We start from the raw sequence: 27819 nt of genomic DNA, 5'->3' as shown, positions 1-27819 counted from the left end.
TCAAGGAGCGGGGTGTTATGGTCAGACTTGCACTTTAGGAAGATCACTTTGATAGGTGTGTGGAGAATGGACTGGAGTGGGGAGAAAATTCTGGAAGCTATTGCAATAGTCCAGGCATAAGGGGATGAGAGTCTGTCTCATGGCAGCAGTGAGAGAGAGAAGAAGGCAGCATTTTGAGAGAATTGTGTTACCCTCACCAGTAACACAGAAGTTAGAATAGGGTTTAGGAAAAAATCAGTTCAGATTTGGACTTATTGAGAGTTTAAGATGTCCATGGGGCATCTGGTTTGAGATATCCAACAGGCAACTATTAATGTAAATGTAAAATTGGAGGTCAGGAAGGAGGTTAGGGATGCATAAGCAGATTCAAGAATCATTAGCATGGAGGATGATAATATGTTATCATCTGAATCCACGGGAACTGATGAGACCACCAAGTGAGATAGTATTAAGGGAGAAGAGAAGAGGGCCCAGGACAAAGTCTTGTGGAATGTAGTATACATTAGCAGGTGAGATGTGGATGAAGACCCAGCAAAGGAAATTGGGAAATTATATGCATCCTTAGAAGCAGCGTACAGCGATAAGAGTGCCATCCTGGGAATCAAGAGACCTGGGTTCTAGGCCCTGATTGCCACTATCAAATTATACAATACATTTTTGTTGTTCAGTCATTTGAGTTGGGTCTGACTCTTTGCGGCCCCATTTGGCGTTGTCTTGGCAAAATACTGGAGTGGTTTGCTATTTCTTTCTCCAATTTAACACCTAGCAAGTCATTTAACTTGATAGATATCATTGCTCTAAAGCTGAAATGGATTTCAGAAGCCATATAACACAACCCCCTCATTTTAGAGATGAGGAAGCTGAGGCCCAAGAAGGTTAAGGACCTTGCCCATTCCAATATCACAAAAACAATAAACATCAGAGGTGGCATTTGATTCATGGTCTTCTGACTCCAGAGTCAGTCATCTTTCCACTGTATCACCCTACCTCTCTGGGCCTCATTTTCTTCAGTGTAATGTAGCAGTTAAACTAACAAAAATTTATATTTAGATTTTCTGAGGGACAGTGGTCCAAATCTGATTTCATCAGTTCATAGGAAATCCCAATAGGAAAACTTCATATGGTCTCATCAAAGCATTAGTTGCCTATGGCACTGAGAGATAATGTGATTTACCCACAATTAACAACTATCATATATCAGATGTGAAATTTCAAACCAGGTGACACCCTGCTCCAACTTCAGTGCTCCATCAGCACTGTCACAGCATCCATAGAGTACTTTAAAATTTCAACCTGCTTCCTTCATAACAACCTTGTAGGTTAAGTAGTGAAAACAGTTCAATTTGTTTCTGTTACTGTTGTTGTCTTTAACAGTGCATTCAGTTTTACGATGAACTTTCTTCCCTTAAACTCACCCCATTAAGTAGATAGTACAATCACCCTTATCCTCTTTCTTTACATGAGGAAAGAGAGACTCAGACAGGTTTTCGCTTTCTCGAACCCACAAGGTTGATGCTCACTCTATTTCCATTATACTAGAGTATTCTTATTCCCATTTGACATATAACTGAGACTCAGACTTTACTTTCCGTATAGTCATACAACAAGGAAGTAATAAAGTCAAAATTTGAATCCAGGTCTCATGCCTCCAATTATCTTTCCATCATATCATGTTGCCTCTCTGGGTCTAAATGACTTCTTTCATCACATTACTGATCTATAATATATGAACATATAAGTCCACATCTGAAATTTCTTATGTCCTATAGATATAGTTCACAAATAGTATCTTTTTTCTGTCTTAACTATGCAAGTTGGGTTTTTTGGGTTTGGTTTGGTTTTAGGAGAGGCAATCAGGGTTAAGTGACTTGCCCAGGGTCACACAGCTAGTATACAAGTTTTTAAACACTTTATTAGCAGAATAATTTCCCTAGGAATTTAGTTATCCATTCTTTCAAAATATCTTTACAGTTTTAAAGAGTGCTTAGTATTGAGATGGTTGTAAAGGGATATTTAGCTCGGTTTTTTTCAGAGAAGGCTCCTAACAAACAACTCTGGTATGAATAACTTGAGGCTTTTCCAAGGCCACAGAGAGACTATAGTCCTAACCCAGGAAGCTATCTTACAAATGAGGGCAATCAGTCATAAGGGAGAACAGATGAGTAGGGAAAAACTGGAACAAATATAATCAACCCTGAAAGAGAGAACAAGTAAGCATCCCCCATAATTATAGCAGGTCAAGTGGTAATAATGATTCTGATTTATGTGATGCTTTAAGCTCTATTTTTTTCTTTCACAATGCCCCGGCAACACAGATAGCGCATGTATTTTTCCCCAACTTTGCAAATGAAGTAAATGAGACTCAAAAGGTTAAGTAATTTGCCCAAGGCCATTGTTAATAAGTTTGGAAGCCTGGACACTCAAAGTCCAGCCTAGTGAACCCCAAGCAAACCCTCTTTCTCAGTGCGCTGTTCTAGATCCTCTGTGTATAAAAGACACACCATTTCTCCCTTCTTATCTACAAATTTTAATCTAAGCATTAAGCATTGGCGTACAGTGTCAGAAGTCACAGAAAAAAATATATTCAATTCCTCTTGAGAATAAACATTAATGCTACCAAAATAAAGAAAGAAATTTCAGTAAAAGTGAAAACAACTCACCATATTTTTTCAAGGGAGGCTCTTCCTCTTCTCCTAATCCAAGACAGAAAGAGTAAATTAGAAAATATTCAGCATGACAATACTGTCTCTCTATTTTCTCTTTTTCTTTCATGTACGTATTAAATTCCATTGCTAATTTTGACAAGCGAGTCCAGATGAGCTGCAGTCTATTTGTTTTTGCATATAACTTCCTTCACCTCTGTCTCCCAAATTCAAAGCTTTTCAATACTGGATAATCCTGGTTTATCCATATTCATTTAAGGCAGTTTCACTTTCATGCATTTAACAAAATTATGGCAGGAAATCATTTCAGAGAGTAACAGGTTCACATCATGCTTTCTTCAGTTTGTCTCTGATCTTCATTTTGACCTTTTCCAGGGGGCCAAATGAATCAGAAATGAAAATTTAAAAACCATCAAATGAGTTCAAGAAGGGAGCTTTACAATAAACACCTGTTAGCCTGACATGACTGTGGCACCCATCAAATCATAGTAGGCCACTGCCTATGACCTTTACTTCCAAAAGCTAACATGGAAATAGCTACTGAGCCATCATTTTAAAAACAGGGTTGTAAAAAACTGGTTTTTGTTTTTTCTTCCTTTCTTTTTTCTCAAAATACACTGAATAGATTTTTTTTCAATATTTGCAGTTTCCTGTTACCCTGATTGATATAACTGAAAAGATAGGTTAGTTACATAATGATGTCACATTGAATAGAATTGCATTCTACTTTCCCACGACCCATCTAGTTCAGCTATCTTAGTTGAGATTTTGGCAGCACTACCTCCTACTGTTCTGAATGGAATGAAAAGGCTGTCTCCAGGTTCCCTAAATGTTATGTGTACATTTCGTTTCACGGTTGCCCTTTTAGTCCTTCTGGTCTCAAAATTAGAGATAAAGCTGTGAACTAACTAAGCCTTATCCTAAGCAGCATCTGGAAATGTATTTCTATCATGGGTTTACAGTTTCAAATGATCTAGCCCTCTTCTCTGACATTGGAGCTGTAATGGCAAATCGAATGCAAGATGAAAGCTTTATAGAGACCCATTTACTGAGCAGAGCAGCCAGTTGATGTGCTATTAGTACTGGGCTAGAGATCCATTTCATTATTTTCTGGCTTGACTTCAGTGCCATATGTAGTTAAAACTGAATAAGCCATGATAACACATGAAGAATTACAGTACGAATAATTAAACACAACCTCTGTTCCTATTACCTTCATCGGTGTCAGCTCCAACATCATCATCATCATCATCTTCACCATCAGAAGATATGATATCAGACAGCAATGAAAAAAATCCATAGATCCAATCTGTAGTTTCTTCCACAGCATCATGTACAATTTTTAGAGGGTCAGAGCCAATCTTGGAAAGAGAGCTTGCTAAAAGTAATTTGAGACAAAAGAAGGAGAATTATATAATTTATTTTTGTACATATTTTCTCTACCAAGAAAGCTAAGAAAAATAATTTTTTTCTGATTGGTTCCTTTGACAGAAATTTCAGGAACTTGAAAATATTTGTTACCTATGCTTGTGTTGCTTAGGGAATACAACTGAAAATCATATGATTTTTTTAGTATAGAAGACTTTCCGAAAAGTAGGTTGATACAGTCAAAAGAACACTAGATTGAGATCAGGGAATCTATATCCTAGTTTTGACTGTTAACTATGGGGTGTTCCTAAAGTCTGGACACATAGGAAAAAATGCATATTTTCAAGAAATGAAATGAATGAAATTTTCAATAACACTTTATTTAATTGGAATATTAACGAATAACATCTTCAATATGATTTCCCTCATTCATAATGCAAAAGTTGATGTGCTTTGCAAGATTCACATGAACTCAATACAATAACTTCACATTGCCATCAATTTTAGCACATTCACTCTTTATGCGTTCAATCAAGTGTGTTGCATCTGTGATTTTCATTGAGCACACCTTCTCCTTTAGCATACCCCAGAGAAAGAAATTAAGGGGGCTAAGGTCTGTTAATATTCCAAATATTTCAAAATATGCATTTTTGTCTATGGGTCCAGACAGTAGGGACACCCTGTAATTCGCTATGTGACTTTGCCAGTTGGGCAAGTCTAATCCTCTAGGACTCAGTTTGATCAGGTGGATGATCTGTAGGGTCCTTCCCAACTCTGATTGTCTATGGTTTTATGATTTTAGTCCAACCCTCTTATTTTACAGATGGGACAACTGAGGTCCAGAGATTTCAAAGGATTTTCCCAACATCATATTGACTTAATGGAAAAATAAAGACTGGACTGCTGGTATTTTAACAATCTTTCCTCCATTCTTTCCTCTACAACTACTTTCTACTACAACTTAACGTGAATGTGTATTAAATCAGCAAGTATTTATTAACTGCCTACTATGTGCACAATATTATACTTGCCACTACACTGTACATTGAATAGGATGCCCAACCTCAGATACATGCTAGTTTCATGACCCTGAGCAAATCACTTAAACTCTCTGCACTTCATCTACCTTGTTTGTAAAATGGAGATAAATAATAACACACACCTCCCTTCTTTGTTGTGGAGAAAAATGAGGCAATATTTGTAAAATGCTTTGCAAATCTTAAAGTGTTATATAAATGGTTGTTGCTATCAAAGGATACGACACACATACAAAAGTGCCTGACATATTCAAGAAGCTTACGATCTATCTTAGGAAACTTTCATATGTGAAACAATTAGAAGACAATAAACCAATCAAGTGCCCCAAAATGTGGAATAAGCTGCAAGTGGTATTATAGATCAAAAAAGATTAAAGCCAACTCTAGCTTAGAATTGTTGATGGTGATATCATGAGAGAGGTAATACTTATTTTGCAAACTGTCCCAATATGATTGATGATCTTAGGTCCATACACTTAATACCTTTACAATTCTCTTAGGAGAAGGCTGGGAAGTGCTGCTGGGCTTCATCAACACTAGGAACAGTATTTGGGTTTAGGATCATATTATGCTGTGTCATCACTAAATAAACCATCTGCTTTTCTGTTCATAGAATTAGTGATGTCTGTGAAATTCATCATCTAAATCTACTTGTCAAATAAAAGAGACAAGACATTTATGAGATGAAGGAAACCAGTAGTAAATATACATACAAGTAAAGTGAATGACATCCTAATATTATCCTGTTGTCTACTACATCCACTTGAGTTATCTGTAAGTTGTTCTAAAGGGGTTTACTACAATATCCCACAATTGGATGCTACAGCTCAAATAATGTTTATATTTTAATATTGCCATATGTTGTTATTTGTAATTGTACCATCAAGTTGGGGCTGAGAGGGATTCACCGTTAGGGAAAGAGAGGAGTCAAGGTAGGCCTGTGCCTCAAAATGGTAACGTGAAATTGATTGAAAATCTCTAACTGAGAATGAGGGGAAAGTGTTTAGTCTCTATTGATTCTCTAATACACAAGTTTAGCTTAACCCAGAAGAGATAAATGGGAGTGGAGAAGGGAGTTAGGGTATACCCACCTGGGAGGGCAGATTCAGAATAAGGAATTAAGTTTTACTCGAACAAAAAGAAATTGAGTAAAGAGATGCCTCTACATGAGGTAAGAAAGGGTCAGATGGAAGAGTTTTAGGGACAAGATAGAGAAAAGTTGTTTCTCAATGAAGGATTAAATTGGGAAAAGTAGACTTTTCAAGGCTTTAACTAAGAAGTTACGGTGAAGTGACTCATGATGACCAAGCTAAAAGACTAGAAAATAAACACTACTGCTTCAGACCAGACTTTCATTGTTCCTGCTGAAAGATAGGAGGAAGATTCAGGAAATCTGTGAAGGTTTTAGTCAGCCAATTTCTTGATTATAGAATTAGAAGTGAGTTATAATCAAGGCTAATAGAAAAATTGAAGAGCATGTAAGAAAGAAAGGGTACGGGGGAGGCATAGGGGAGGTATAACAGGAACTTCCTACATAGTTTGCCTGACAAAAGGCACATTATTGTTTGAGAATATGTTATGATTTGGATTTGGGTTGTATCTAAAAATGCTTTAGGACTAGTATATTCTTTCTCAGACTGCAAGGACACATTAAATGGAATGTTTATGCTGAGAATAATTTTCTTCCATTCCCTCAATTCCTAAATTTTAACTGAAGAGCTTAACAGTAAAATTCAATTAAATAGAAATCAGTTTAATTACCTACATTTCTAGCTACAGTATTTGTTCTTGGCAGGCATGAATCTTTCCAGGCACTAAAAACAGATTCATAAAACCAAGTTCCCCCATGTAATCTAAGTGCCAGTTTTAAAGTCAACTTCCACTTAGAAATAAGCAGAAAATTAAAAAAAATAAATACATAGACTGAAATAAAATGAGAGAAAGATGGGATCTTATCCAGGAATGGACTATACTTAACAAGGGTAGATAAAATATGTTTACTTGGAGATGAAAGAATCTGCTTATGAGAGCTTAAAAATGAAGATAAAGGGAAGTGAAACCTCACCACATTCATCAATTGAGGCAAAATTCTCATGAGAATTGTATGACATAGGAAGACAAACATTGATAGAAAAGATGAGTAATTATTGAGAGACATTATCTAAGAAGAGGAGCAGTAGTAAGATTCATGACCTCAGTTGTCCATATACAAACAAGCTGAGTTTGGGTAATAAAAAAGGTGAACTAGAAACCTTAACATAAGGAAGTATGTTTGACTTCACTGATACTTTTCCCTTAATTCTTAGATAATCCCTAGAGCAGACTGAAGAAAGAAATGGCTATATAGATATAGATACATATATGGAGCCTATAGAAAGGGAAATGAGGAAAGCATCAGTTCATCAAGACATTCTAGACTAATCGCATTTTCTATTTTACAAGATTACCATATTGGTAAATGTCATGTCATTGGTAAATGGAGAGCAATGTCATGGGCACAGTTTCAACAAAGTATTTAATGAAGCCTTTTATCATATCCTTATGGAAAAGATGGAGAGATCTTGGCTAGATAATACTATGGTTAAGTAGATTCAGAACAGCACAAATGGCAGAAACCAATATATAGTCAGTAATTGATGAATGTAAACATGAAAGTGCTTCTATTGCAGTCTCCCAGTGACCTGCCATTGGTCATGATTTTTCTCCTTATTTTTATTAATAATTTGGATGAAGGCTATCTAATTGCACATGACATATAGCTGAGAAGGATAGTTCACAAACAAAACTATTAGGAGTCAAAATGATTTTGTTAGACTAAAATAATAGGGCAAAGGTACAAATTAGGGCAAACAAATATCTAAATAAACAATTTAATAAGTATGAGATAAGGGAGACGTGGCTAGACATTAGTTTGATTAGACAAGATCTGTAGGTTTTAGGGAACTACAAACTCTATGTGAGTCAACGGTGTGACAGGGCACCTGAAACAGTTAATATAATCTTGTGTTCATTCAGAAATACTGAGTCTAGAGCTAGGGAGATAAAGCCCTATACATACTCTTTTGCCCTTGGACAATATCTGGGGTACTCTATTCAGTTCTAGGCATTCCATTTTAAAGACGTTCAAAAACCACAGTTCATCTGTTAAAGAGCTACAAGGATGGTGAGGGGACTAGTGGTCATGCCGTGTGATGTTCAGTGGAAGACACTGATGAGGTTTAGTGTGGAGAAGAAAAGACTTTAGAATAATATGAGCACTGTCTTCAAGTACTTGAAGGAGTGTCTTGTTCTGCTTGGTCTCAGAGTTAGGATTAGGAGCCATGAAAAAAAGTTGCAGAGAACCAGATTTTGGCTCAATAGCTGGGAAGACTCCCTAAAGCACAGGATGGACTGCCGAGAGAGAGAAAGAGAGAGAGAGAGAGAGAGAGAGAGAGAGAGAGAGAGAGAGAGAGAGAGAGAGAGAGAGAGAGAGAAACATCCCCAAAGCTTTTTAAGTTAAGGCTAAATAATCATTTGTCATGACCAATGTGCAGTGGATTTGTGTACATATAAGAATTGTATTTGATAAACCTTTGAAGTATTTTTCAGCTCTAAGATTCTCTGATTCTTTGGTCTACAAAGTATTATAAACTTAATCCTAGGTAGTATTATTAACTTCTGTGATTCTATTTTTTGTGTTCTACATAATAATATTAACTTATTCCTAAAATCCCTTTTAGAAATTATTTTGCATTGTTATTGAAGGTAGAACTGAAATACTGATATCGGTAGGAATAATACTATCATACAATTGATAAAAACCCTTGCTGGACATCTAGCTTCCTTCTGTAGAGTTTACCATATTCTCCCTCCTTAATTTCTCATTATTCTATACATTAAAATGAACTGATCTAAAAGTTCTTCAGTCTGTAACTTCATTTTAGGTACCCTAGAAGTGTATTATGTAATAATAAACTTGTGCCATAAAAATCAAAGTCAAATAACAAAAATGAATAAATAAAAGTTTAAAATAAAAAAATTAAATGAGATAATAATTGTAAAGTGCTTTGCACAATGCCTGTCACATAGTAGATACAATAAAAAGTCATTTATTCTTATTAACTATTATGAAAAGGAGGTACATTTCAGCCCTCCTAAATTAAAATGAAAAGTCTATGGGATTGAATTGGATTTGAAATTTAAGGAACAATTTCTTTAAAAATGAACTACCAAGAAAATTGTGGCATCTAATCAGGAGGTGTTTAAAAATATGATATATTTTTATCTCTCTCATAGCGTTTCAAGGATAATCCTTCACAGGATTTGGACAAGTAATCTCAAAAGATCCTTTCCTATGAATTTATCTACCTCAGCATAATATGGTCAGGATTTTTGAGAGAGGCATAGAATTCTTGACCTGGAGTCAGGAAAATATAGGTTCTAATATTGCCTCCAATAGGTATTAGTTGGATGGCCATGGGCAAGTCTCTTCTCTGAGCCTTAGTAACCTCATTTTAAATGGTGGATAATAATGTCTGTAGTACCTACTTCACAAGGCTTCTATGAAACTCAAATGAAAGAATATATGTAATACTGCTAACAAAACCCAGAAGCAATAGATAGAAAGAGAAATTAAATTTAAAATAATCATAGACAATATAAAATACTTGGCAGTCTACCTACTAAGACAAACCAGGGATTTACAAAACACTTTTCATAGAAATAAAGACATATCTAAACAACTGGAGAAATATTAATTGCTCATCAGTAGGCAAAGCCAACATAATAAAAATGATAATTCTACCTGAGTTAATTTACTTATTCAGTGCCACACCAATCAAACTATCAAAGAATTATTTTATTGATCTGGCAGAACAAAAGATCAAAACTATCAAGGGAATCATTGGGGGGACAGAATGTAAAGGAAGGCAGTCTAGCAGTTCCAGATTTCAAACTATATTGCAAAGAGGTAATTACTAAAATAATCTGGTACTGACTAGGAAATAGAATGGTGGATCTGTGGAAGAAATTAGTTATATAATACACAGTAATGAATGACCATTGTAATCTAATGTTTCATAAACCCTGAGATCCAAGCTTATGGGGTAAGAATTAAACCTCTGATAAAAATTGCTGAGAAAACTAGAAGGCAATTTGGCAGAAACTAGGCGTAACCCAACATTTTGCATAATATACTAAGATAAGGCCAGAATGGATAAATGGTATAGATATAAAGGGTAATATCATAAGTAAATTAGGGGAACTTGGAAAAAATGTACCTATCAGATCTCTGAATAAGGGAAGTGTTTAGGACTAAACAAGAGATAGAAAGGATTATGGGAAGTAAAATAGATGATTTTGAAATTTAAATTTAAAATATGAAATTTAAAACCTTTTGCATAAACAAAACTAATGCAGCCAAAATTAGAAGGAAAACAGAGAAATGGGGAAAATATTTCAACAAGTTTTTCTGATAAAGACATCATTTCTCAAATACATAGAGAGCTGAGCCAAATTTATAGAAATAAGAGCCATTCTCCAGTTGATAGATGATCAAAAACTATGAACAGACAGTTTTCAGAAGAAGAAATCAAAGCTAAAAATAGTCACATGAAAATGCTCTAAATCACTATTAATTAGAGAAATACAAATTAAGAGAACTCTGAGGTACTGCCCTACACCTTTCAGATTGGCTAATATGACAGAAAAGGAAAATGAGAAATGCTAGAGGGTATGTGGAAACATTAGGACACTAATGCACTATTGGTGGAGTTGTGAACTGGTCCAACCATTCTGGAGAACAATTTGGAACTATGCCTAAAGGTATACAATATTGTATAATGTTGAGGGGCTGCCCATTGATTAGGGAATGGCTGAATAAGTTGTGTTATATGATTGTAATGGAATAGTATTGTGCTACAAGAAATGATGAGCAGGATAGTTTCAGAAAAACCTGAGAAGACTTATATGACCTCAAAGTGAAGTAAGCAGAACCAACAGAACACTGTACACAGCAACAACAATAATGTAAGGATGATCAACTGTGACAGACTTAGTTTAAAATGATGATTAATAATAATTGATATAATGATCCAAAACAATTCCAAAGGATCCATGATGAAAAATGCTATCAATCTCCAGAGAGAGAACTGATGAATTCTGAATGCAGATGGAAGTTTACTTTTTTTACTTTCTTTTTTTCTTGTTTTATTTTTTTGTCTGTGTTTTCTTTTCAACATGGCTAATATAGAAATATGTTTTCCATGACTTCACATGTATAAGCAATATCAAATTCCTTGACTTCCCAAAGAAGAAGGGAGGGAAGGAAAGAATTTGGAACTTAAAAAATTTTTAAATGATTGTTAAAAAATTTACATGTAAATGGGAATTAAATAAAATATTAAAAAACAAAAGAATAAATAATATGTATAAATTATTACCAAAATGTGAGATATTGTTATTTAAGTGGTTCCACTCAAGAAAAAGTTCAAATTTAGCCTAATTTTCAAGCTTTTCTCTTATCTGACATCAGCATATCTTATCCTGGCATTCTTGCTCATTCGTCATCTGGTTCCAATATACCTTTCAAACTTCAAGTCTAAACTTCTCCAATACATTCCTTCCATTATAGCCAGCTGGTCAACTCACTGCTGCTAGGATACAACTTGAATTTCTGTTTATTTGTCCTTAGTCTGTTTCTCCCCCCAAATACCCCACCTCAAATATCTCTGTGCTGCTCTACTCATCAATATCTGGTTTTCTGGCAATCACTGTAAAACACCTTTCACATCTCTGCATGTTAAAACCCTTTCCATCTTCCAAAGCCTCATCTCAAATATTTCTCTTCCTTGAAGTTTGATTTCTCTCATCTAAGAAGAATTTCTTTACATTCAAATTTCTTGAAGCACCTTGTCTAGATAACTCATTTGACCCAGCCACATTCTATATTTTTCACATTTATTCCTGTGAGACCCATGACCTTGTAGTCAGAAAAGTCTGGTTTCAAGTCCCACTTGTGTCCATATTCCTGTGTAAGTCTCTTTAATTCTCAGTGCCAAGACCAGGGCTTCTTAAAGTTTTTCTACTCATGATCCCTTCAACTCTTCTTAAACTTCTTAAACTCCCTATGGGGTCATGACGCACCATTTAGTCAACTGTAAGATTATAAATTGCAGGGTAGAATGTGACCTACTTTACTTGAGGAAGTTCACTATACCAGTTAAATAAGAAGCACAATGCCTATTGCTATATTTGTCCCCATCTTATATCACTCAATAGATTCTAAGATCCTGAGGGGGAGGCACAACCTTTATATTCTAAGTTCCTAGCCCAGTATCTTTGCATATATTATGTTTTCAGTTAGTGTTTGTTGTATTGATTTGAATAATGTTGAGAATAGTGCTTTGTACCAAATAGGTTTTCATTAAATACTTGCCAAATGAATGAAAAAAAAATAAACTAGTGGTATACATATTTTTATCTCCCATAGTATCTGCCATATTGCTATATACAGAGTATATTAAATAAATATTTGCTAAGCGAATGAATGTGGTCGCATGAAATAGTTACATGGCCAAAGCAAGAAGAATTACTCCTTACCTTAAAACACCCACACTTAGTCATGAAAATGAAAGTACTGGCCCACAGTCCTAGGAACTAAAAACATCAGGGAAACCTAAAGGCAGTAAGCTTGATTTATGCCTTGATTTTAATCCCTTTTACTCTGAATTTCATGGGAATATTTGTTTGCAGAGGAACTCTGAATTAATCTGCCTTTGGCAGATGTGTGTCATCTCTTAGTCTAGTGAGACAGGAAACAATAGGTAGGTATGGGGATTTGGGACTCTGGCAGAAGTATAAGTAGGAGGGACAGATGCAAATTTTCAAGCCAAATAGGATTTGTACTGGTCTAATGTTTTGAAAACTGTCCATGCAGATACTTCAGCTGTAGCAGGAAAACTGAACCAAGTATCATCTTTGTTTAACTGGCATTGCTTTGCCACTTCTCTATGTCAGTTCCATCTCCATCCTCCTTAACAAAGCTCAAATCTTTGAGTCTTGCTTCTCCTTCATTAAAGTTCTCTCTTTCTTAAGCCTCTCCTTCATTATATTCTATCAGTTCAGTTAACACTGTTATAATACCACATGTATCTCTACTTTCCTAGCTTTCCCCCCTGATTCTACCTAGCTCATTCAGGCTCTTATCACTCTTTTCTTAGACTATTTCTATAGACCACAATCCTCTCTGATAAACTCCAATCCATTGTACACATGGCTGCTGGAGTACTCTTCTTTATAGACAGGTTTGATTCTGCTTCACTTGTACTTAAAAATACCTTTTATAGTTTGTCATTGCCATCCATATATATTCTAAATATATTTGATATTCAAGGAAAACTAGGTGGTGCAGTGTCAGCCCTGGAGTGAGGCAGCCTCATCTTTTTGAGTTCAAATCTGGCCTCAGATACTTCCTAGCTGTGTGACCCTAGGCAAGTCACTTAACCCTGTTTGCCTCAGTTCCTTACATGTAAAATGAGCTGGAGAAGGAAATAGCAAACTATTCCAATATCTTTGCCAAGTAAACCCCAAAAATAGGGTCACAAAGAGTTAGACATGACTGAAAAAATCCAAGAACAACCACAATTTGGCTTCAACCGGTTTTTCAGCTTAATCCATCACTTGATTCTGCACCTTTAAAGAGGGCATTCATTGTGCCTAGAATACATATCTTTATGATAATAATGGTGGTGGTGGTGATGATAATAATACTAATAACTAACACCTATGTAGGTTTCAAAATCTGTGAAATGAGTTACATATATTATCTCATTTAATATTCACAACAACCCAACAAGAGAGATGCTATTGCTATTCTCAGTTTGAATGAATATGTAAATAAATAAAGCATTTATTAAGTGACAGGGATTCAAATAGAAAAGTAAGATTATCTTTGCCTTCAAGGAGCTCACATTTTAATGTAAAAGATAATACAAATGGAAGGTTTCAGTTGTGAGTCAGATGCCAAAGTCCCATGGTCTTTGGGGTACAGCATGAAGCAAATAAAGATGCCTCAACATCATTCCTGCTGATAAAATCACATCAGTTTCTGATGTTGAACAATCTGATAATACTTCAGTTTACAGATTAAGAAAATGAAGCTGGGGGTGGAGCCAAGATGGTGGCTGGAAAGCAGGGACTTGCGTGAGCTCCCCCGCAGTTCCCTCCAAACACCTATAAAAATGTCTCTGAACAAATTCTAGAACTGCAGAATCCACAAAATAGCAGAGGGAAGCAGGGCTCCAGCCCAGAACAGCCTGGATGGTCGCTGGGTAAGGTCTATCTCACAGAACTGGGAGCAAAATGGAGCAGAGCCCAGCATGAGCCGCGCCTGGACCAACCAGACCAGGAGGCAGGTGGAACAGGCCCTAGAGCCCTGAATCAGTGAGCTATGGCAGTTACCAGATTTCTCAACCCACAAACACCAAAGACAACAGAGAAGGTTAGTGGGGAAAGCTGCTGGGAGAGAGTGAAAGGATTTCTTGGTTTGGCTACCACCCAGGGGCCAGCGGAGGTGATGCAGCTCCAAGGCTGCTTACAGAACTATAGTTGCATTTGCTTTAGGCCCCAGGCCCACCTGGTGGGAGGAATTAAGTGGTGGATCTGAGCAGGAGTGCAGAGCCAACTTAGATCTGAATCCGGTCCAGGTTGTTGGTTCTTGGGGGAGGAGTAGCAGTGGTGTGGCAGAGCTTGCTGTGTAGAAATAGCTCTGAAAACAATAGCACAGCCCCTCAAGCTTGGGACAAAGTAATCTCTACTCTACAAGCAGTCATACCCCAATGAAAAACTCAAGGGTCAAGTAAGTTGGCTGGGAACATGGCCAAGCAGTGAAAACAGACTCAGATTCAGACTTAGACTTTGGAATCTTTCTTTGGTAACAAAGAAGACCAAAACATACAGCCAGAAGAAGTCAACAAAGTCAAAGAGCCTATATCGAAAGCCTCCAAGAGAAACATGAACTGGTCTCAGGCTATGGAAGAGCTCAAAAAGGATTTGGAAAAGTAAGTAAGAGAAGTAGAGGAAAAATTGGGAAGAGAAATGAAAGTGATGCAAGAAAACCATGAAAAACAAGTCAATGATTGGCTAAAGGAGACCCAAAAAAATACTGAAGAAAATAACACCCTAAAAAAATATACTAACTCAAATGGCAAAAGAACTCCAAAAAGCCAATGAGGATAAGAATGCCTGGAAAGGCAGAATTAGCCAAATGGAAAATACTGCCTTAAAAATTAGATGGAGCAAGTGGAAGCTAGTGACTTTATGAGAAATCAAGATATTATAAAACTAGTGACTTTATGAGAAATCAAGATATTATAAAACAGAACCAAAGGAATGAAAAACTGGAAGACAATGTGAAATATCTCATTGCGAAAAACACTGACCTGGAAAATAGATCCAGGAGAGATAATTTAAAAATTATTGGACTACCTGAAAGCCATGACCAAAAAAAAGAGCCTAGATATCATCTTTCAAGAAATTATCAAGGAGAACTGCCCTGATATTCCAAAAAAAAAGTTTTTGCATGCAACTAGGAAATAAGATATACAGGCAATGGGGCATAGAAATTTATCTTGCCCTACAAGAAAGTAAGGGAAAAAGGGATGGGGGGGAGTGGGGTGACAGAAGGGAGGGCTGACTGGGGAATGGGGCAACCAGGATATATGCCATCTTGGAGTGAGGGGGAGGGTAGAAATGGGGAGAAAATTTGTAATTCAAACTCTTGTAAAAATCAATGCTGAAAACTAAAAATATTAAATAAATTAAATAAATTAAAAAAAAAAAAAGAAAATGAGGCTGAGAAACAACTACCTTGCCACAGGCAATACATCTAGCAAGAATTTATTTATTTTTAATAGTATTTTATTTTTCCCCAAGTACATGTCAAAACAATGTTTAGCATTCATTTTTACAGAGGTTCCAAATTTTTCTCCCGCCATTCTTCTCCCCTCTTCCTAAAATGGTAGGAAATTTGGTATAGGTGGTACATGTGCTATCATGTAAAACATATTTCCGTATTAGTCACAATTTGTTGTAACCAGATTGACCTTTGTTTTCTTTGAGTGACTCAGCTTACCTCATTGAGCCTCCCTGGGCGCTGGGGGCTTCTCTTCCAGGGCAGGAAGCCCAGAAACCATGCCAGGAAGAAGAGAACTTCCTGTGTGATGAGTCATGGGGCTGGCTGAGGGGAGGTGTTGACTCCAGAGCCACGCCCTATTGGGTGTTAACCTAGTGTACGCTAGGGGGAGAGATCAACTCAAGAACCAATCGGCCCTGGTCATTCAGGCGGCGCTTGATGATGTCAAAAACTCTATAAGAGGGGAGAGGACAGCTTGAAGAGCTCTCTTTCCTTTTCTGGTTGGGGCAGCAGTGGTGGGGAGCGTGACTTTGGGCCAGCCCTTGCTCTCGGGCCAAGCCCAGATGTTGGTAACTATGAATCGTATTGGGTCTGTCTGTTGATATTTGTAATTTGTTTGCATTTTGGTTTTGAGGTTCGGGGTGCTTGTTTGTTTTCCCCCAAACTAAATGAATGTTCTGAACCTCAGGGTGCTGGTTTTTTCCCCTGAAGTAAGTGAATGAAATTGGATTTGGTCTGTCTCTTGATGCTTGTCTCTTTGCTCCCCTAAACTAACTGAGTGCTAACTGAATGCTAGCATTTTCCCCTGAACTAAATGAATGTTGTCTGTATGCTAACTGAATGTTGGATTAAAGTAAGTTGGTCAACCCCTTCACCGTGCTTTCCTTGTTTAAGCAGATAAAAAGAAGCTGTGCTTTCCCAGCGAACTGGCAGCCTACTGGGTGCCGGTAGCCTCCTGGGTGTTGGCTGGGGTGGGGGGGATCTTACGCCCCCACAGAAGCTGCTAGCTGATTGTTAAAACATTTGTGAAAGAAACAGATCATAAAAGGGAGGAAGACTATGAAAAAGAATAAAGTGAGTAGAAAAAATATGCTTCAGAGTCCATCAGTTCTTTGTCTGGATGTGGATAGCATTTTTCCTTCATGAGTTCTTTACTTGTCTTGGATCATTGTGTTGCCGAGAAGAGCTGAGTCATTCATAGTTGATTATCACACAGTATTGCTGATACTGCATACCATGTTTTCCTGGTTCTGCTTATTTCACTTTCATCACTTTGTACAAGCCTTTGCATTTTTTTCTGAAATCTGCCTGTATCATTTCTTGTTGAAATGTATCCCATTACATTCATATACCACACCTTATTCAGCCATTCCCCAATTGATAGGCATCCTCTCAGTTTCTAATGTTTTGTCACCACAAAAAGGGTTGCTATGAATATGTTTGCACATGTAGGTCCCTTTCCCTTTTTTATGATCTCTGTGATACAGACTGAGTAGTAGTATTGCTGGATCAAAGGGTATACGCCGTTTGGTTGCCCTTTGTGCATAGTTCCAAATTGCTCTCCAGAATGGTCAGATCACAACTCCACCACCCATTGGTACATCATAAGTGTCCTAATTTCCCCACATCTTCTCCACCATTTATTATTTTCTTTTTTTGTCATATTAGCCAATCTGATAGATTTGAAGTAGTACCTCAGAGTTATTTTAATTAGCATTTCTCTAATCAAAAGTATTTAGAGCACTTCTTCACTTGCTTATAGATGACTTTGATTTCTTCATTTGAAAACTGCCTGTTCATACAATTTGACCATTTATCAATTGGGGAATGGCTTGTATTCTTGTAAATTTGACTCAGTTGTCTATATATTTGAGAAATGAGGCCTTTATCAGAGTCCTTTGCTATAAATGTTATTTCTCAGCTTTCTGTTTTACTTCTAATCTTGGTTGAATTGGATTTGTTTTAACAAAAGCTTATTTTAATATAATTAAAATTACCTATTTTACATTTCTTAATGTCCATCTCTTGTTTGATCATGAATTCTTCCTCATAGATCTGACAGGTGGGCAATTCCTTGCTCTTCTAATTTGCTTATGGTGTCACCCTTTGTGTCTAAACAATGAACCCATTTTGACCTTATCTTAGTATACAATATGAGATATACAGCATACCGAGTTTGTGTCCTTTTGTTTTCCAGTTTTCCCACCATTTTTTTAAACAGTACGTTCTTAGGGTCTTTGTATTTATGAAATGCTAGGCTAGTATGGTGATTGACTATGGCATCTTATATACTTAACCTATTCCACTGATCCAACATTCTGTTTCTTAGCCAATACCAGATAGTTTTTTATGATTTCTGCTTTATATTAAAGTTTAAGATCTGGTATTACTAGGCTATTTTCTTTTGAATTTTTTTTTCATAAATCCCCTTGATATTCTTTGAACTTTTGTTCTTCCACATGAATTTTGTTGTTATTTTTTTCTAAATTTATCAAATAATTTTTTGGTAGTTTGATTGGTATGGCATAGAATAAATAAATTACTTTAGGTAGAATTGTCATTTTTACTATATTGGCTCAACCGACCCATGAGGAATTGATATTTTTCCAAATGTTTAGATCTGACTTTATGTGAAAAGTGTTTTGTAATTGTGTTCATATAGTTCCTGGGTTTGTTTTGGCAGGTAGACTCTCAAGTATTTTATATTGTCTGTAGTTATTTTAAATGGAATTTTTCTTTTTATCTCTTGCTGCTAGATTTTCTTGGTCATATAAAGAAATGCTGGTGATTTATATAGACTTATTTTATATCTTGCAACTTTACTAAAGTTGTTAAGTATTTCAAGTAGTTTTAGTTGCTTCTCTAAGGTTCTTTAAGTATAGCAGCATATCATCTGCAAAGAGTTTTGTTTCCTCATTGCCTATTCTAATTCCTTAAATTTTTCTTCTCTTATTGCTATAGCTAACATTTCTAGTACTATATTGAATAATAGTGGTGATAATGGGTATCCTTGCTTCACCCCCGATCTTATTGGGAAGCTAGAACTTCATCTGCGTTATAGATAATTCTTGCTGATGGCTTTAGATAGACGCTGCTTATCATTTTAAGGAACATTCCCTTTATTCCTATGCTCTCTATTGTTGTTAATAGGAATGGGTGCTGTATTCTGTCAAAAGCTTTTTTAGCATCTATTGTTGGTTTTGTTATTGATATGGTCAATTATTTGATAGTTTTCTTAATACTGAACCAACCTTGCATTCCTGGTATAAATCCCTCCTGGTCAGAGTGTATAATCCTTATGAAATATTGCTGTAATCACTTTGCTAGTGTTTTGCTTAAAATTTTTGCACTAACATTCATTATGAAAATTAGTCTATAATTTTCTTTCTTTGTCTTAGCTATTCCTGGTTTAGGTATCAACACCATATTTGTGTCATAAAAAGAGATTGGTAAGACTCCTTTGACTATTTTTCCAAATAGTTCATATACTATCGGAATTAACTGTACTTTAAATATTGGCAGAATTCACTTGTGAACCCATCTAGTTCTAAGGATTTTTTTCTTAGGGAGTTCATTAATGGATTGATCAATTTCTTTTTCTAAGATGGGGTTATTTTGGCATTCTCTTTCCTAATCCGTTAATCTGGGTGATTTATATTTTTGAAAAAATTCATTCATTTCACTCAGATTGTTAGATTTATTGGCATGTAATTGGACAAAATATTACCTAATGATTGATTTAATTTCTTTTTCATGTGGTGATGTCATCCTTTTCATTTTTGATACTAGATACTTGGTTTTCTTCTTTCTTTTTTTTAAAAATCAAATGAACCAATCTCTTATTGTTTGTTTTCAGAAGACCATATGCTGCTGAGAAAAAGTATATTCCTTTCTGTTTACATTCACTTTTCTCCACAGGTCTGTGTATTGTTAATGGAATAGGAGGATCTTCCTTGCCCATTAATAGGCCTACGTGACCTGCTTGAGTCACATGGAAGCCTGAGTCACATGAGCCTATGGTACAAGGAGCTTGCTGAATGGGTGGCACATGAAAGGGTGGAGCAGGAAGTTGGAGTGAGTTGGAGATCGGAGAGAGAGAGGAGGCAGAGAGAGAGCATAGTAGCTAGCATGAGTGACAGAGGGAGTGATTTTGCTTAAGGGAGTTTGTGGGGAAGTTTGATGGAGGGAAGGTTTGGAGATGTCAGTGCCCCCTACATTGATAATGTATATAGATTTCTTTGTTGTTATGATGGATTTGGCTTTCTGGTGTTTGAATGAATGTTTTGGGTCCATCTTCAATGGAGAGAGTCTGTTATATCTTGTGATTCAAACCTAGGAATACTCTGGCATATTCATAGCAGCTGCTGTGGGAATCACATTGGTGATATAGTCTGTCATATCTAACTTTTCTAACATCTTATTTACCTACTTAGTCTCTTTCTTATTTATTTTGTGGTTGGATTTATCAGGTTCATAGAGGGGACAGCTAAGGCCCTCCACTGGTATAGCTTCCCTGTCTATTTCTTCTTGTAACTCATTTAACTTCTCCTTTAAGAATCTGGATGCTATACCACTTTGTGCATCTTTAGTATTGGTATTGCTTCATTGTCTATGGTACCATTTAGCAAAATGTAGTTTCCTTCCTTATCTTTTTAATTAGCTCTATTTTTAGTTTTACTTTATCTGAGATCAGGATAACTACCCTTCCTTTTATTTAACTTCAGCTAAAGCATAATAGATTCTGCTCCAGCCCCTTACCTTTATGCTGTGTATGTTTCTCTGCTTCAAATGTGTTTCTTATAAACCACATATTGTAGGATTCTCATTTTTGATACACTTTCTATGTGCTTGCATTTTATGGGAGAATTCATCCCATTCACATTCACAGTCAGGATTACTAAGTGTGTATTTCCCTCCATCCTATTCTTCCTCCTGTTTGTTGTCTTCTCTTTTCACACTTCCTCTCCTCATCTCTATTTTGCTTCTGTCTGTCACCTCTTCCTACCTACCCTTCCTTCTGTCAGTCCCTCCTAATCCTTCCCCTGCCTTTTACTGAATCTCCTCCCCTCCTATTTTCCTGTTGAGTAAGATAGATTTCTTTGTTCAACTGATTATGTATAGTATTTCCTCTTTGAGGCAATATTGATGAGAGTACAGTTCAAGTGAGGCCCATTGCTCCCACCTCCCATCTTCCCCTCCACTGTAATAGGTATTTTGTGCCTCTTCATGTGAAATAATTTATGTCAGTCTGTCTCTCCATTCCTTCTGCATACATTGTACTCCTCTTTCTCGTCCTCTATTTTTTTATATCATTCCCTCAAAATCACTTATATTCATACCCTATGGCTATGCATATTCCTTCTAACTGTATCATTAATAGTACAATTTTTAAGAATCACAAGTATAATCTTCCCATGTAGGGATGTAAGCAGTTTAGCTTTATTGAATCTGTTATGTTTTATTTTCCCTTTTCACCTGTGTTTATTTCTCTTGGGTCTATTGGAGATCAAATTTGGTTTAACTCTGATCTTCTCCTTATGAAAGCTTTGAAATACTTCTATTTCACTGAATGACCATTTTTTTCCCTGGATATATTATGCTTAATTTTGCCAGGTAAGTGATTCTCGGTTGTAGTCTTAGTCCTTTGCCTTCTGGACTATCATGTTCCTTAACCTCTGATCTTTTAATGTTGCAGCTGGTATATCCTGTGTAGTTCTGATTGTGTCTCCTGATATTCAAACTGTTTCTTTCTAGCCACTTGCAGTAATTTTTTTTTGACCTGATAGTTCTGAAATTTGACTATAGTGTCCTTTGGAGTTTTTATTTTGGGGTCTCTTTCCTGAGTTGATCATTGGATTTTTTTCAATGTCTATTTTGCCCTCTGGTTCCAGAATATCACGGGAGTTTCCCTTAATAATTTCTTGAAAGATGTTGTTCAGGCCCTCCTTTTGATTATGGCTTTCAGGTAGTCCAATGATTCTGACATTTTCTCTCCTGGATCTATTTTCCAGGTCAGTTGTCTTTTTTTCCCCATAAGGTATTTTGCATTTTCTTCTTCTTTTTTTTCATTCTTTTGAATTTGTTTGATTGATTCTTGTTATCTCATATAGTCATTAGCTTCCACTTGCCCAATTCTAACTTTTAAGGATTTGTTTTCATCAATTAGCTTTTGTACTTTCTTTTCTAGGAAAATTGTACTTTTTAAGGAGTTTTCTTCAGTGTATTTCTGTATTTCCTTTTCCATTTGGCCAATTCTACTTTTTAAGTAGAATTTCCAGGCTGTCGACTCTTTTTTCATAATTCTCTTGCATCACTCTCATTTCTTGTCCCCATTTTTCTTCTAACTTTCTTATATGATTTTAAAGCTCCTTTTTGAGCTCTTCCATGAGTTCTTTCTGGGCTTGAGACCACTTCCCATTTTTCTTTGAGATTTTGCCCATAGGTGTTTTGTCATTGTTTTCCTCTTCTGAGTTTGTGTTTTGGCCTTCCCTGTCACCATAATAACTTTCTATGGTTAAATTCTCTTTTTTTGTTGTATTTTGCTCATCTTTTCTGGCCTTTTTCCTTTCTTGTAAATTTGAACTCTGCTCCCAGAGTGAAAGGGCCTCTGTCTCAGGCTTCTTGTAGCAGGGGCAGTAGGCATTGGATGTTTACTTGGTGCTGCCGATGTTGTCTCAGATCCACTGGGGAACCTCATGTCTGGTAATGTACTGAGGGGGTTGGTTGGAGGGTGGCTGGCACTGCTGGAGGCTGTACACATCTGGCAGCTTACCTGGTGCTGAGCCAGCATCCTAATGGTGGTGTCTGGCATATGTTGAGGCCAGTGGGGTGTTTCTTCATTTTCCTGGAGATACACTGAAACATGAGGTGGTCTGGCCACTGGTGGCTGCCTGTTTGCCCACGGCTATGCTGAAGCACATGGCAGGGCAAGTGCTGGAGGCTGCCTGTTTGCTTAGGCATTTATAGGTTTGGCCTCTACCTGTTTGCCTGGGGGTACACTGAAGCACATGGCAGTTCTCAGAGCTGGAATCTGACCATTTCCCTGTCTATGCTGAGACATATGGTGGGTGGTGCTCCTGGTGTTAGGGTTTACCTGGTCCACTGCATTGGGCTCAATATTTCCTGCTGATTTGATGAGGTGGGTCTTGCAGCTGGCTTTCAGGGATGTTTCCTTTCCTGGACTGCATCCCCTTTTACACAATGGTCTTCTAAGTTTCTTGGGCTCACAGATTGTTTCATCCCATCTTTTTGATGGTTCTAATGTTTCTGGATTTGTTTTGGGGTACTGTTTTATGGTTGTTTGGAGGTTAATAATGGGACAGTTATGGAGATTTACTTCTCACTCTGCCATCTTGGCTCCTGGTATTTTAGCTAGCAAGTATTTAAATCAGAATTCTAACTCAGGTCTTAACTCCAAAATCCAGCACTTGAATGACTATGCTGACGCGCTGTCATAAAGTTAACATTTGTAGTGAACACAGATCCCCACTGGAATTTCATAATATATATGACTATTCTTATATCTTTTCCAATAACATCCAATATGTGACCAAGTTGTAGGTTCTTAGAATTCTCTGAGAAGTTTATCTAAGAGTCATCTCTTCATCTTCATTTATAATGGCTACTATTTCAGGTCAAGAGCCCTCATACTCGAATTTCTGTAACACCTATTTTCCCAAATATCCAGTTTCTCTTCTTGTTCTAAATATGGTCCTAAGGTAATCTTCCTCTAACACTACTTTGTTCATCTCACAGATTACTTTTAGAATCATTTGCAGCTACCTATTTTTGTATAATAAAACATTTGCACATAAATTGACAAAATTGTTTTTGAAGAAAATTTATTGAATCTTTTTAATTTAGTTATAATTTCCAAATGCAAAACAGAAATTCTAATTGCTGCCATGCAGCAACACAGGACATGGTAAGTATTGCTATTTTAAAATAATATATTCAAACAAAATTGTATATTCAAAATCTGATTGTTAGAAAAAGAAATGCTCTGAACCCAAAAAAGTCCTTTTATTCTTCAAAGTTAATACAATTATTGCATTCCCAAATTAACTTTGGTGACAACTTGTTTATTTTTCTGTTAGGTCTGCTCTAGTTGAAGAAAAGTTTTCACCACAATTATCCAACATTGAAGTTCAGTGGAATTATTTGGTCTCTGTCTTTGGAGTGAGCAGCATTCATTAGAACTCTGGTAATTCCAAACTGAGACTCCTCAGATGTAGTCTAGTCAGTGGTGGACGGAAGAGTAACTCCCAGGCAGGAGGAAGAAAAACCTTGGAGGAATGTGTGTGTGTGTGTGCGTGTGTGCGTGCGTGTGTGTGTGTGTGTGTGTGTGTGTGTGTGTGTGTGTGTACATGAAGAAAGTCACCGTTGCTCCCAGGAAGCTAATGTGTTCCTTAGATCCAGGAACATAGCTGACAGACTGCAAACACCTATTAAATAGTTCAAGCTTGAGATTTTGGTATCACACTTAAGAGTAAACCACTCCTTCAATGCATAAGAGATAGGGAAGCTGATTTAATTTAACTTACTTTTAATGGAGATAGATTCGAAACCACATGCATTTGCAGCATGTTAATGTTCCAGCACTTGGCACATAGGAGACGCTTCATAAACACTTGTTAAATTGATTTGAATTGAATGATACTATGTCTTTAAGCTTTTTGATGTTCAGTCAATTAGCATTAACTAAGAGCCTACTATGTGCCAGGCACTCTGCTAAGCACTGGGGATAAAAAAACAAAACAAAACAAAACAAACAAAACAAAAACCCGCCAGTCTTTGCTTTTGATAACACAGCCCCATACTGCAAGACACACATACACATTTTTTAAAAGACCCTAAAAGGACCGTGCATTATCCATGCAAAAATACTTTGTGAGTCTCACCCAAGTCAGTTAGTGTATATGTCATGCTCTAGTTAGTTTTCTGTCTTCTCTGTTTCCCTTCTTTGATCCCTCTTATCTTCTAAGCCCTTATTATCAGTGTTCCCTAAGGTGCTGTCATTTATCTTCAGCTGTTTTTTCTATAGTCCCCCGGTAACTCACTTATTGTTATGTGCTCATCTACCACCTCTCCCAAATATTCACTTCTCTTTAGGGTTAGAGATCCTCATCTCCACAGTCAGTGGAGCACTCTTACCTGAACAGCCCACTGTTGTCAAAACCTCTCCAAAGCAGAGCTAAGTATCTGTATCACCTGCCCCTTCCAAACCTATTCCCCTCTCTGACTTTACCATTTCCGGCAGCGACATCACCACATACACCTACAATTTTCAAAACATTGGAATTAGGGACTACTTTTTTCTTCTCCCTCACCTCCAAATCAGTTACCTAAATTATGTCCTATGTTCAAAAATCTTCAGTGCTTCATTATCGGCTATTACGTAAAGTTCAACCAGGACCTACCACACATTTTCAGCCTTCTCTCAAGTTAATTCCTTACAGGCACCCAATGTGTCAGCCAAAATGAATTCCTCACTGTGCCTTAAATATACCCTGAGCTCTCCCATCTCTATATCTTTGCTCATATTATTCCTAGAATGTCCATCCCCTCATTCTAAGCCTCCTCATCCTTTAAAGCCTGATTCAAATGTCTCTTCCACAAAACTTTCCCTGACCTCCCACTGTTAAGACTTTTCCCTTAGACTTTCTACATTACTTCCTTTCATGCCTCTCAGTGGCATTTATCATTTAACACTGTGCTTAATAGTTATCAGTGACTGTTTGGTGCCTCTCACCAACCCCTTTTGTAGTTGTGAACTCCATGAAGGGAAAAAGCATGACTTAAATGAACTTTTTTTAATCACTCTCATCACCTAGGACAGTGTTCTAACACTATACTTAAGTATTTAATAGTATAGTTAAATACTTAATTATTTTTAATAAATGGATGACTGAATAAAAAGGAATCAAAAGAAGGGAGATGCATGTGTTTTGGTTGAACAAAGAAGCCTTTCTATAGTTCAAGTGGAACAGGTTCCTGAGTTGGATGAAGTTAGTCAATATAGTGCAAGTTGAATAAGCGAACTACCCAAACATATCTCTCCCACCTAGGTGAAAGAGTGAACAAAATCCATATCTTTTGGTTCTTTTTCTTAAAGTCCTTTATTTAAAACTAAAGATATAAAAGAAAAATTTCATTCATTTCATAATTTTCCTGGGGCCCCTCTTGTTGGCAAAATATAATCCTTTTTTAATAGTCTCATATTAAGGAAGATTGAAACACCTATTTATTTTTTTTAGTTCAATCTGCAATCTAAAAGATTTCTTTTTCCTCTTTTCCACTGTACCTATATGACTGATATTTTGTATAGAAACTATACTTTAATTTACTTAAATAATTCAATTTTAGAGAAGTTAAATTTATTTACAAAGTAAATAATCAGCCTCAGACTTTCAAAGAAATAAATATTGTAAAGTCTCATTTTAACTTAGTTTAGCTGCAAGTTTTCATGTAGATATTAGCAATATGCCACACTTTAGAGAAGAATTATAATTGTAAAGGGTTCCCTAAATTGCTATATAAATTAAATATACTCTTTTCCCTATAAGTAAAATAACAGAGGGAAAAAAAAAAACTAGCTTTGGCTAGGAACCACTTTTCATAATACAAAGTTCTGACATAGAGCTTAAAATATTTGTGTGAAAATATGCCAGAACAGTGGACTCAAGCCAGTCACATCAGAGACTAAGACATTGAGGCCCAGCTAAGGTTAAGGTTTTATCCTCAGTTACTCACATAGTAAGTCTCAGAGACTGGGTTTGAACCTGGATCTTCTGAGTACAAAGTCAGTAGACAGCTCAGGGTACTGGAAAACCAGGCAATGAGTTGGCACAGTGGATGATGTTTACTAGTTGTGTGACCCTGGGCAAGTCACTTAAACCTATTTGCCTTGGTTTTCCCATCTGTAAAATGAGGTAAAGAAAGAAATGGCAAACTAGTCCAGTATCTTTGCCAAGAAAACCCCAAATATGGTCATGAAGAAGTGGACACAACTGAAACAACTGAATAACAACAACAGAAAAAAAGGGAAACTAGAAAACACTCTTCTGATCAAAGCTCTATGCAACTATCTATTTTACTATTATACTTAAGTTAGGTAAATTACTTTCCCTTTCAGCTTCACTTTATCTGTAGAATAATAGGGTTACATTAGGCGACTTCTAAGGTTCCTTCCAATTCCAACATTACTAGAATTTTGTAAATCTCTCTATTGGCCAGCTAAGTAATCTACATGTAGTAAGCACTTAAAATATTTGTTGTGGTCATTATTTTCTACAGGCTTCTATAGGTTTCTATGATGGACCAAGACAAAATCCAATACAATAGATCGACATATATTAGGAAAAAACTAATTAGATCTTCTAATGTCATCATTCCCTCAATCTTTGTCCTCATTTTATAACTCCAATGATTTCAATTCAAGAAATTGAGAAATTAAAGAGATTCTAAACATATAAAACATACCATCTCTTCTGTCTTGCATACACATATTCACACAGTACATGCATAATCCATTATGTTGATAGAACTTTTTTTTAAAAAAATGGGCTTTTTCTTAGGTTGATCTAGAGTTTTTAAAATCCCTACTATGTACAATCATGCACCATATGCAGATGCCAAATGTCGTCAGTATCATCATAATACTATGGTGAGACATGGAGTATGCCACCACTTCCCCTTCTTCTTTAGGAAGAAGAATGCAGAAAGCAAGGGGAGGGTTTGAAAACTCATGCAATTCATCAAGGTCTAAAACAGATCTGAACTCCTTTGAATATATTCAGTGCTAACAGATGTTGGGTATTTTACAGCTTTTAAATTTATTAAAATCTACCTTCCCAATTTA

General features: G+C 36.4%; 1 protein-coding gene across 1 annotated transcript in view; it reads right to left on the bottom strand.

The window, feature by feature from the left end:
• TRDN (triadin) overlaps positions 1-27819 on the bottom strand; it is a gene marked incomplete in the record, with an annotated part of 469162 nt that overhangs the window by 349828 nt on the left and 91515 nt on the right. Inside the window, 2 exon segments of the mRNA XM_036767544.1 lie at positions 2661-2693; positions 3877-4041. Of these exon segments, the coding sequence (XP_036623439.1) occupies positions 2661-2693; positions 3877-4041 (198 nt within the window).

The sequence above is a fragment of the Trichosurus vulpecula genome, chromosome 7, assembly GCF_011100635.1.
Source record: "Trichosurus vulpecula isolate mTriVul1 chromosome 7, mTriVul1.pri, whole genome shotgun sequence".
NCBI classification, from domain to species: Eukaryota; Metazoa; Chordata; class Mammalia; order Diprotodontia; family Phalangeridae; genus Trichosurus; species Trichosurus vulpecula.
This window is presented reverse-complemented; position numbering and strand designations above follow the sequence as displayed.